The following is a 12562-nucleotide window of genomic DNA, read 5'->3' as shown; positions in this document are numbered from 1 at the left end:
CTCTGTTTAATAAAACATCTCTCCTGTTACTTCCATTTGCATGGAATTTAAGGCATCCTTTACAAATGCTGCCCAAGAATGTCTCTTCTCCTTAAAAGCTCCCCAGTCATCGAAGAAGGGAAATGAAAGGCAGCTCAGAAAATTAGGTCAGGATGAATAGGGAGAAAGAAATACCAATTACCTGAAATGAGCGTGCATTCCCTGGGCAGACTGCACCAGCTACCCACACAGCAGGGTTGGAGCCAGGCTACAATAATGGGCCAGATGGCATGGGGGAAGCCACGTGCTGAGCAGAAGAATGTCTGAAAAGATCTCAGCAGGGAGACACTGCAACCTACCAGGCTGTTAGCAAAGATGTGAGGAATCGGTAGTGGAGTCCACGTGGAGAAGTGAAACAGGAGAGAGTACCTGATGACCTAACGCCAAGCAGGTGGACTTACCAGGTGTGAGTTATGGGGGGGAAACGCTACACCCCAGGCTCCCCCTACCAATACTCTCCTATGCCGAGTATAACCTGCCAGACTTTTTCCAAATGTTCTTTTTAGAGAGATGAAAGTGGGAAAGTAGAGGTGGTCTTATTTTAGAAACCTTGCCCCTACCTTTGTTTTCACAGAGACCAAGCACATGGAAACAACCAGGCTCCATCTAAACGCTCCATGCCCTCCTGCCAAGGGCGGTGGTGGCTCCCAAAGGCTGGCAAGGGAAGAGCTGTCTCCTCTCACTGAGGTGGGCTGAGCCAGGAGGAATTCTCCAGGAGGTGCTGGAGCCCATCACCCATTCTGCCCCAAGCCCACCACCAGCATCCGGGACCTTGCCAGGGCTGGGTGAGGCCAGAGCGAGCCTCGGCATCACGTGGAGGGCTCCGAGAGCAGCCCCGGCCAGGCCCCACCCTGAGTTTCCGACCCAGCAGGTGTGGGGTGAAGCTGAAGAGCTGGTTTTCTCACGAGTGCCTGCACGGTCCAGGGGCCACACTCTGTGAGCCACCGGCTTGGGCACAGTGGGAAGAGAGGCACATCTGTGCAACAGGCCTTCTGGGGAAGGAAACCCAAGAGGACACAGCCGTTTTCTTCCTAGGGACCATCTGTGCTGGGGAAGGGAGTCTATGTCCATGCTAAGACAGTCGCCACTAGCCACAGGTGGCTACTGAACACTGGAAATGTGGCTGGGAGAAGTGATTTCATTTTAATCAATTTAAATTTGAATAGCCATGTCTTTCAGCTCTGAACAGGATGCTGGAGCTGCTGCCGCAGACACCCTGCCATCAGCGTGATGCTCCCACGAAGAAGAGAGCACAGCCAAGAGGGCCACGTGCCGCAGCGGGCTGACCTCGGCGCTGCACCTCTCTCGTTTAGGGCGTGTGTGTGTCCCTGTTGCAGCCACGGGCTTCCTGGCCAATACAGCTGAGAGCACCTTTAAGGCAGCCTGTGGAGAGATGTTGCTGCACACCCAGAGGACAAGGGCAACGGGAAAGAGAAGAGCGAGGAAACCAAAACGTGGCTCCCTGGGAACCTAGGAGCATTTGTTCCGGCTGGGAGGGGTGACGAGTGCTTTCTGCGTTAAAGACCTGGGCACAGGCAGGGAAGCTGCCCCTGCTCCAGAGGGTCCGTCAGAGGGTTGCACCCTGCCTGCCTGTGGCCAGTGGCATCGCTGACCCCTCCACCCCAGGCGCGGAGCCGGCATCACACGGGATAACATCGGTCAGCGGACTGCCCACATGAGGCCTCTCCCAGGGCACGCAAAGGGCCAGCCACACAGAAAACATCTTCCCACTCATGCCTCAAATTCCACCATTAATAATAAGGGTTAAGCAATTCCTCTGTCTGGAAGCCTTTTTTAAATTTCAAAGGCTCCTAGGAAAGGTAATACTTTAAACCTTAAATGTCGAGGGGAATGAATTTGTCAGATCATTGTTACTCGTTCCCAAGGGAGAAATGAGGCACCATAAATTCACAGGGTTTTTTGTTTATTATTATTATTATTGAAAAAATGAAAATGCTCTAATGATGATTGAAGTGATGAGTGCACAACTATGTGATTATACTAAATACTGCTGATGGTACACTTTGGATAAACTGTATGCTTTATTAATATATATCAATAGAATTGATTAGGTTAAAAAAAAAAAACCACAGGGAGCTGAGCAGAGGTGAGGCAAGAGGGGTGCATTGAGGGTTTACCCAGTTCAATTTTCTAGAAGCTCCCACCTTACCCTCTGTTGACCCTGATGCCCCACCCCCATGCCCTTCCTCAAGGGGCAGTCCCATGTTCAAAATGCCAACCACCCCACATTCACTCGATGAGTCTAAAGACGTCCAGAGCAGGCAGAACAACAAAAATGAGCACGCCACGGCTGAGAACAGGCCCCTGGCTGCTCAACAGGATGAGAGCACCCTGTTGGTCCTCTCTTCCCCTCACCACAATGGCCCCACTTACTGTAATCACTAACCATCTCCCCCATGCACCCCAAGATCTATGTGTGCAATGAGGGACCAGTCCTTCCCATTCTCCACTAAACTCCAGAGCCTACTCTGGCTCATGGGAGGTCTTCAGTAAATAGGGGTCAGATTCACCTATGAAAGCTCTGCCTGTGGCTAATTCTGGAATCTCAGGCATGAGGCTTCCCTGCCCTGGATGTCAACTTCCGCCTCTGTCGATATAGGGAGGAAAGAAATAATTGGACCATGACCTCTACAAGCCCTTCTGGCTCCACAACTCCAGCACTCACCACTGAGGCGGCACCCAGCAGACTGGAGCCACAGAACCCACACTGGGGTGCTAGAGGATGTCACCCAGGGACCCTATTGCAGAGGTGGTGAAAGACGAGAAAAGAGACACCGTCTTCTTGCCGGTGTGTCGGTAGTGATGCAAGAGCAGGGCCGACCTCGCCTTAGGGGTCTCTGAAACCCAGGATCAGAAAGACACATCCAGTTCAGCATGGATGGCTGTCCCTGGCCCCAAGGTCACACGCTGTCCAGGGGGCTGTTACTGCTTACAGTGGAGTCTCAAAAGGCAAACAGTCTCACGGATTGTGGTTGCCGAGGGGAACAGGCTCCCTGAGAGGGTCGACATCCTGACAGGGTGGTGGGGGGTAATGGCAACACACGTGCCTCCCCCTGCACCCCCCTCCTTTCTAACACCTGAACCAGAGTCCTGCCCTTCTCCATGATACGGCAGGGACAGATGCAGGACATTATATATCCTGCCATAACCACTGGGAGGACTGGGAGTGTGTGAACTGCAATGTACACTGAAGTCCATGCGGTGTAGCAGGGCTCCAAAATGTAATCACCAAGAGCAGAGAAGGTGCCGTGCTGATGGGAGAGTTTCTGATGTGGGAGGAGTGGGGGGGGGTGGGTAATATGGGAACCTCTTACATTTTTTAATTTAACATTTTGTGTGATCTATGTATCTTTAAAAAAGAAAAGATTAAAAAAAAAAGAGGACTAAGTGCAGATGGGAGGAAGAGAATGGAAATGATGGGAGAGGATAGCCCTGAGGGATGTGACAAGTGAGGGCCAGAATCCAGCCCAGGAGCCGGGGGCTCTAGCCCACAACCAGACCCCACCCACCTGGCCACCTCCCAGCGGGGTACTCACCCACACTGCTGAGGGAGCTGCTGCTCTCCGAGTCCGAAGGCATGATGGACAGGACGCTGTAGGTGGAGCCTGAGGGCAGAAGGAAGACAGATGGTTACCAGCCCCGGAGGAGCCGCTCGCCTCACCCAGACAGCTGCCAGACCAACTGGTCCTCAGTCAACACCAGGCCATGATGACCAACGCCAGGACTAGAACTCAGGAACCAAGAGCCAGGCAGGGGGAAGTGGGTGTGGCTCAAGAGGCTGGGTGCCTGCCTACCACATGGGAAGTCCCGGGTTTGGTTCCCAGTGCCTCCTAAAGAAGACACAGAGCAGACAACAAGTGCAAATGATGAGGTTGGGGGGTGGGGAGAAATATATAAGTAAAATAAATCTTAAAAGAAAATAAAAATAAAGAGCCGGGCAGAGAAGGGGCAGCCCACCTAGCCCTCCACTGCACCTCTCTGCAACATTCTGGCTCAGGGGAGCAGCTGAAGGGGCAGAGTGGCAATTGGGAGTCACTGCACTGGTTTCCTGCTGGGACATCTGGGGAAAGGCTTAGCCAGGGTACAACAGGCCCCAGGGATTTCCTATGGATTGTTATCAACGTGATTCTGGCAGAGGCAGCAGGGCATCAATTAAGCATCAACCGAACTATTTGTTCTGCTATGTCCTAGCTGTCCTTAATAATTTAGTCAGTGTCTTCTTCCTGATTAAACATTACTCATAAACTTATGAGCAATTACACCATCACCAAAGCCAGGGAGTAACACAGGCTTTCCTTTTTCCTTTTTTTAAGTCTTGGTTGACAATGTTAACTCCTGATCTTTGGACACAATTAATTTGAATTCAGATATTTTCAAAGCCAGGATGTTGTCCTCCTGGCATCTGGGGGAAAAACAAACCTTGGATCTGGAATCCCCATTTCTGAACCCACAACTCAAGTCTACCTAAAGAAGCTAAGTCAGGCCGAGCAAGTCACTTCAATTTTCTGGGACTCTATTAATGATTTTAGAAACAAATGGTGTGCTTTGCTTATCAAGACTACAAATGAGGGAAGCAGATTTCGCTCAACTGATAGAGCATCTGCCTACCATATGGGAGGTCCAGGGTTCAAACCCAGGGCCTCTTGACCTGTGTGGTGAGCTGGCCCATGCACAGTGCTGATGTGCACAAGGAGTGCCATGCCATAGGGGAGCCCCCCACCCAAGAAGCGCACCCTGCAAGGAGAGCCACCCCACATGAGAAAAGCGCAGCCTGCCCAGAACTGGTGCCATGCACACGGAGAGCTGATGCAACAAGATGACACAACAAAAAGAGACACAGAAGAACACACAGTGAATGGGCACAGAGAGCAGATTGGGGGGGGGAGGGGGAGAGAAATAAATAAAAATACATCTTAAAAAAAAAAAGACTGCCAGTGACAGAAAATTAAGAGGGAGGGAAAATCAACTCCAATTCTTAACTGGGAGTTGGGGGTGGAGCACAACATGCAGAGATTATGGATCAAATAAAATAGGCTGATGAGAGGAATGCAGTGTTTTATACTTGGAATCAAAAGAACTATGCAGTGAAGAGTTGTGCACCATGGCACTGGGAGGGCAAGCCAGAGGTGGCTTTTTTCAGTGGAGTCTTTGAACAAGCCTTAGGGCCTTGGTAACAAAAAGCTGCCAAGAAGGAATAAGTTCTTGGGCTCAGGACCAGAAACGTGGAGGCCAGATTTAAGGGGTTCTCTTCCACCTCCACTCTGGACTAGCCACCCTACACCTGGACATTCTCAGAAGGGGAGGAAGATGCTGAGGAGATGGGGCAGAAATAGCCAGGGGGACTCAAAGACTTGTATGGGGGGGCAGGAGACCCCAAGGGGGGAATGGAAAGACCACGCATGTAAGCTGAGTGGGAGGGGCACCTGAACATAAAGGTGTGCAGGTGAGCAGGCACGTGTGCCCATCAGAAAAAGAGATGAAAGGGGAGGGAAAAAGAGAAAGCAAGGAAAAAGAAGGATTTGGGCAATGGGGAGAACAAGGACAGTGGCCAGGAATGACGGGCAGCCTCTTTAGCACACTTTCTGGGTTGAACCTCTGAAGAACCTGAGGGTGTTTAGACTGGATGGAAGGGAACAGGGAGGTGTTCTAATCCAAACAGGACTGTCGGAAGGGATTAAATGCGTCCTATATGGCCTTCGGCAACAGAACTGGGAACAGAGGTTGATGCTGGAGGAAGCTGCAGCTCTCCACAAGCTGGGACACGCACTGACACACTTCCTGCTCTAGGGGCCTCCAGTTTCTTGGGGTGAAATCCCCTCAGGCGCCCGTGTTCGCAGCAGGCCCGGCGCTCACTGGGCTTGTGCTTATCACCCAGGATGTGTCCAGCTCCAAAGGGAGATGGACCCAGAAAACCCTGATCCATCCTGAACTTCCATGATCTCACTGAAAACTGAATGAGGGGAGCCGACGTGGCTCAAGCAGCCGAGCACCTGCTTCCACATGGGAGGTCCCAGGTTTGCTTCCAGTGCCTCCTAAAAACAGCAAGCAAAGAAAAAACCAACTCAGGGGATGGGATGTGGCTCGGTGGCTGAGCACCCTCTTCCCACAGACGAGGTCCTGGGCTCAGTCCCTAGCCCCAGGACCTCAAAAAACAAAACAAAACCGTATTCAAGGCTCAGCCTCCCATATTTAAAGTCAACCCACCCGCTACAGCTTTCCTGCCCATTCACACCTCCACATTTTGGTCTCAGCAAAACAATGCGCAACATGATTTTTTCCAAAGTCTCTCTCTTCCCATTCCATAAATATTGTTGCTTACAGATCTGTGAAACCAAGTCAAATTTCACGTTAGGCAAATCCACTGGTATCTTTCAAGATCAAGAACCCAACGCAAGGTCTATCTCCTAAACTCAATTGCCATTTTTAAATTTTTATTTCTTAAGCGGTACTGGGGATTGAACCTTGGAACTCCTGCATGGGAAGCAGGCACTCAACCACTGAGCCACATCTGCTCCCCATTTTTTTCTTTTAATGGGAGTAAGGGAGGCTAGCTGGGTGGCTTTTTTTTTTTTTTTCGGTAAAACGCCTCCTAAGAAAAGCCGGCACAGATGGGCACAAACATTCTGCTCGGAGGCCTCTGCTACGCCCAATCCTCCTTGTGACGCTGCGGCCTGCTCTCCACTCATTTTCAAGGTTGGCATCAATGGCGCCCCACCTTCCACTAAGGTGCCCTCCTGTTCACCCCCCCATGGTGCGTTCCACTGTTAATTAACGTGGCAGACACCGCCTCCCTCGGCGGGGGAGTCCCCCAGCCAACCCCAACAGGTTCTGTCCCTCTGCCCGGTCCCCCAGTCCTGACCCGGGGCAGGGTGACATCTCTCTGCATCTCTGGGCATCACCTCCCCCCCCAAGTCAGCTGGCAGGGCTCCTAGGAGCTGGGGGCGGGGGGGCAGGAGTGATTGTAATTGGAAAGAGCCCAGATTTTACAATGTTCTCAGCGCCTCGGACGTCATGGGGGAGGGGAGCCCGAAGACGCTGTTTTCTTGGTCACACCTTGTCTCTGCCCCTATTGTTGTCTTAAAAGCCTGTGTGGTCAGGGCTGTTGGGAATAGGCAAAGACAGACCCTCCTGGAGTCACGCCGCGTCCTTCCAGGCTGTTGTCCCGGGAATTTCACAATCAAATCCGGAGGCCGATGCGAGTCCCGTCCACCCCCACACTTCCCTGCCCAGTGGCCCTCAGGGTCCGCCACTGCCCAGTCCAGGCTCCACCCCAACCCACCCTGTAACCTGAGGCAGCTCCAGACGTGGGCCGCGGGGAGAAACGGGAGATGATGAGCACTCCCCAGCGCACGGAGAGGCCCGGGCTAACCTGGGAGCAGAAGCAGCCCCCTCCCGTCCCCCACAACCCACAGAGCCCGGACGGGTTCAGGAGGCTCAGAGGCTCCTGCAGCTCCCCAAGCCCAAGCCTGTGCAGAAGTCCCCAGGGGACCCAGAGAAATCAGTCGGATGAGAGTGATCTGGAAGCATTTCCAGAAAAGAAAAGGCTAAGGCCACGCTTCAGTGGGTCAGAGTGATAGATCTGCATGTTTGCCGTCAGATGACTTATCCCGGGACCTCGTCAAAGGACAGTTTCCCACTCCAATGGGGGTGGGGCCTGAGGGTCTGCACTTCTAACAGGCTCCCAGGAGATGTGGTCTGGACAGGGGCCCTCGCACTTGCAGGAGATGGGCAGATGGGGTGCCAGTGCGAGTGGCGGCAGAGCCCTGGGGGGGAGCCCGACTGGGTCCGGGGACCCCCGGGACCACAGGCCTGGCCCCTGGGCAGCGTCTGCATCCTTCCCAAGGCCTGGCCTGGCCTCTGCGAGTTCTGTTTACTCTGTGACTCAGGCCCTCGGGTCACAGGGACCACTTCAAAAGCACTTCCAGTAAAATAATCCGAGTGAAAAAAAAGAACGCCCAGCCCTAGGGCCCGAGCCTGCAGGGCCCAAGAGAGTTGGGAGCGCCCTCTATGCAGCCCTTCATTCACCTGGAGCTTGCAAAGGCGGGGGGACGGACGACACACCGCGACGACCACGACACACTCTTCTTCCACCTGGCAATGAAGCCCTTCACCCGGGACTCGTCCGCCTCAGCCTTGAACACCAGGTGGAGCTCTTCCCATTCTGCCTTCCCCAGCCTTCCAGAGGAAAGGCTCACTGGCCGCGGGACCCCGCCCACTCCGCCCCCCTCCCCAGCACCTCGGGACAGGGGAAGCGGTGCTCCCGGGGGCTCTGGGCTCCCTGTAGGCAGAGCAGGGGGTGCTGCCCGTGCACTACCAGGCCCCCCCTTTGCCCACCTCCAGATCACACCCTGAGGGACCCACCACCCCACACTCATGGGTGTCGGTCAGGATCCCGACACACGCCCTGAGCCCTGCGAGGCACCGGGCTAGGTTTCAGTAGAAGACAAGCCCGGGGCCAAGAGCCTTGGGGGCTACTCACCTGCTGTGAGACTCTGCGGAAATCCCTGCCCCTCTCTGGGTCTGTAAACCGAGGCAGCACACTGCCGTGATGAGAACATGGATGCCAGAGCCAGCCTGCCTGAGGTCACCTCTCAACTCTGCCATTTACCAGCTGCGTGCCCTTAGGTAAGTGACTTAGCCTCTCTGTGCCCACCATTTGCTTATCTGTAAAATGGGAACATAGCAGGACTTACCTCATGGAGATGTTGTGAGGTCATCTGAGTTAATAAATAAAAGGCGCCTGACACAGCAGCTGGCATGGACAGCAGTCCAAGGGTATGCTCCTGTTTTTATCTTCAAAGGACACCACTAAGTGCCAGGACTGAGCTGAGCACGTCACATGCACTGTCTCATTTCATTCCCCTAACAATCTGGTGGTTATCATTATCATCATTTTACAAAGGGGGAAACTAAGGGTTAGAAAAATGGAGCCACTTGCTTAATAAGGGTCATCGTACAGCTAATAAGGGGACAACAAGGAAACAAAACCAGGCAATCTGGCCCCAGTGCCTGTGCTCTTAGCCCCTGTATACAGTACTTCTGCCTGGCTCTAGAAATGCAAATGCAGTCAGGGAGGACTTCCTGGAGGAAGGGGTCTGGAGTGAGTGGTCCCTGGGGGCTGGTGGACTTGGATAAGTACAAGAGAAGCTAGATCAGCTTGAAGCCAGACAAGCAGCAGAACCTGCACCCTGTGCAAGTGAGAAGCCTCCAGGCCCAGGGCCGCCCAGAATAGATGCTCCAGGGGCGGGGGCTTGTTGCCTCCCTGCCCTCCTCCCCCCTCTAAGGCATTCTGAGCTGAGCAAGAAACGAGACTGAAAAGGGGAGGGGGGGTCAGCCCTCCCTGGAGAATCACTCAACTCCGTGCTGCAGAGATAAGGCGGTGGGAGGGGGAGCTGTCGGCTCATCACCCGGTGCAGAGCCCCCTTTCTGCTTCCGAGGTCCCCGAGGTGCTGGGAGGGCGCCTTCAGCTGCTAAGAAGCCTCCTGCAGGCCTGTGCCCAGGGCCCTGCAGCTCCCCTGGGGGCCTCAGACTCCCGCACTGTAACAGCTCAGTCAAGGCTGTGGGCCCGGAGACCCAGACTTGAAGGCTGCCAGCCCCAGCATTCCAGGAGAGGTGACCGAGGGATGGGGGACCGAGGGATGGGGGACTGAGGCCCCGCGAGCGGCTGCACTGCACATGCACATGCCCACCTTGGGTAGGGGGGAAACACTGTTCTCCTGACATGCCCCGAAGAAGTGGGTGACAGAGGACCCCGGCTACCTCTGGGTCAGACAAAGATTCACCCAACCGGGCACCTTTCAAAGTATCAGGTTCATAAGTTAAAGACCTAAAATTGGTTTTCCCCAGCTGAGATGCAGCTGCAGTGTCCTTGACAAAGTTTTAAACAAGAATAATCAGGGAGAAGATGTGGTTCAACCGATTGGGCACCTCCCTCCCACAAGGGAGGTCCCGGGTTCATTTCCTGGTGCCTCCTAAAAAGAACACAAGCACTCAACGAACAGACACAGAGAGCAGACAGCAACGTAGAAACCACTGGAGGTTAGGGGGTGGGTAGAGAAATAAATAAATAAAATAAATCTTTAAAGAAAAAATAATCAAACTGCTGACGTACCCGAGTAATGATGCTCATTTCCCCCTTTTCGAGTCATTGTAAGGACAGCAGTCTGTCTTTCAAGGGTGAATGGGAGTATCCATTTCCCAGGTAACAGGAGAGTTAAAGCTGAGAGAGAGCGTGCACGGAAAATCTGCAGGGGGCAGCAGGACCAGGAAGCACGCCTGCTGGGCTCCAAGCTCACAGTTTAAACCCTTCTCCCACAACTCTGGGGACCACCTATAAAGTAACAGGCTGAATGAGCAGATTCTGAGAAACTCTCAGCTGTCAATTTTGCCCCCTTACCTGCTCAGAAGGCAAAAATAAGAAAACAGAGGGAAAGCAAAGCATACACAGCCATAAGTAATCATTTGACACTATTAAAATAAAGGCCTTCTCTCACTAACTTTTGTTTCTTTTTTTTTCTGGCATATGAAGAAGGAAAGATGGAAGTCTTGAATTTTGGAAGAAAAAAAATAGCAGTCAGGAAGCTTGCTTTCCCTTGTCAGCTAAGCAAAGGTTCCTGGAGGTTTTTGGAAAGGCCTATGTCTGATGAAAGTCACCTTCCTTGGTTCCTCTCCTTTTTAGAGCCTCGGGATGGAGGCAGGAGAGGGAGAAGGGAACTGGGCAGGGGGGTGAGGGGGGGAGGTTTCCAAGACCTTCAACTTGGCCCCAGGGCCTGAGGTGAGAACACCTCTCCATCCTGCCTCTCCATCACTGAACACAAGTCCTGCTTCCTGCTGTCATCTGGCCAGCCACGAGACAGTGTGCCACCCAGCAGGCCCAGCAGGAGGGCCCTCAGCAGGGTCTGGGGAGCTGGGCCACAGCGCACACCCCAGAGGCTGGAGGATGGACTGGGACCAGCTCCAGGAGCCCCCACCACCATGCAAGGATCATCAGGGCACACGGTCACGATCAACAGATGCAGCCCAGCCTGACCTGCACCCCAGAGGTGGGCACAGAGGCGCCAGCCACAGCATCTGCAGCAACAGCAGCAGCAAGCTCCCCTCTTCTCTGCCTGCTCCACACAGCGAGTGTCCCCGGCACAAGGACACAACCGAGAGGGCACAGGGAGCCTGAGCAGCCACTGCCTCTGCCCTGGAATAAACCTCTGAGAGCACGAGAGGACACGACGGGCAGGAAGCAGCTCCTGGAAAGGCACAGCACTGGCTCCCTCCAGCTCCAGCGCCCCAGCAGTGCTCCATGTCCCCTTCTCAGCAAGACACAGAAGAGGCAGCTGCCTCCCTCGCACACTGCACTGCCCCACGTCCCCCACAGAGCGCACCAACCACCTTGGGCACAGGCACAGACTCCGGGGCCAGACGACCCAGCTCAAACCCGCCACCTTCCAGCTGTGTGACTGGGGCAAGGTGCTTCAACGTTCTGGCTGTTTCCTCATCTGTACAAAAGGAAGGAGAGCGGTGGGCTCTGGGGACTCAGTTATGCCGCAACAAGGAGAGACAGGCAGAGCCTTAGATTGGGCACGAGGCAAAAGGGCCATAAAGCCTGCCTCTCCCCGGTAACCTGGCTCTCCTGGCCACCTAGGTATGGCAGGGCACGGCCTCACCTCTGCGGTGTAGACTGTGAGCTGATACTAGCTAGTCTTGGCAGATGACCACCAGCCTTCCCTGGAACACGGGGCAGCTTTATGGCTCAAGCTGCTTGCGCCCCTGAGGTGCCTCCTATTACCCCACCCCCAGGACCTGACGGCTCTCCTCCAAATGGGTGTCCCCCCCGCTGCACACCAGCCTCTCGATGTCTGAGTGCAGCCCTGTGCCTCTGCTTTCTTCTCCTTTAGGGAAAGGGGGCCCCCGCACCCCTGCCACCATTCCGCCGGCCATGGCCAATTCCCAGCCATCCCCCTTCTCCCCTCTTGAGCTCCCAATTCCACCATTCCATCAGAACAAACACAGGTGTCCGCCATGAGCTTGGCATCGCACCAGGCCCTGCATCTGCTTTCTCACCCAGTCCTCACAGCCATGTGCACGTCGCCTCAGGCAAGGAGCCGGAGGCACCAGAAGAAGTGCCCGTGCTCTGGACAGGACACTGCCCCTGGGACTCAGATGCCCCTGAGTATTGACCAGATGCTCACTGAACACCATTCCAGGTACTCGGGATGCAGCAAAGAACAAGACGGACAAAGTCTCCGCCCTCATGGAGCTCACGTTGGCGGGAGGCGGGTGGTCAGCAAAGTAAACCAATCAACAAATATAAACTGTATCAGGTGATAAGTGCTATGGAGAAAAATGCAGCAGGGTGCCTGCTGTAGGGAGGAGAGGTGGCTGTTTTGTTCAAAGGTCAGGGAAGCTGCTCTAAGAAAGTCACATTTAAGCAGAGACCTTAGGAAAATATGGAGCAGGAAGCAGATGTGGCTAAAGTGATTGGGTTCCATCTATGAAACAGAAGGTCCAG

At 54.1% G+C, this 12562-nt stretch overlaps 1 protein-coding gene across 1 annotated transcript in view; it reads right to left on the bottom strand.

Moving 5' to 3' along the window:
• The window catches only part of LOC101438880 (disks large homolog 5-like), a 66523-nt gene extending 57765 nt beyond the window's left edge, over window positions 1–8758 (bottom strand). Inside the window, 3 exon segments of the mRNA XM_071215560.1 lie at window positions 3597–3729; window positions 8122–8235; window positions 8754–8758. Of these exon segments, the coding sequence (XP_071071661.1) occupies window positions 3597–3729; window positions 8122–8235; window positions 8754–8758 (252 nt within the window).
• Between the last annotated feature and the right edge of the window lie 3804 nt (window positions 8759–12562).

Source organism: Dasypus novemcinctus, chromosome 6, assembly GCF_030445035.2.
Source record: "Dasypus novemcinctus isolate mDasNov1 chromosome 6, mDasNov1.1.hap2, whole genome shotgun sequence".
Classification (NCBI taxonomy): Eukaryota; Metazoa; Chordata; class Mammalia; order Cingulata; family Dasypodidae; genus Dasypus; species Dasypus novemcinctus.
Note: the sequence above shows the minus strand (reverse complement) of the source record. Positions and strands in the feature narration are given on the sequence as shown.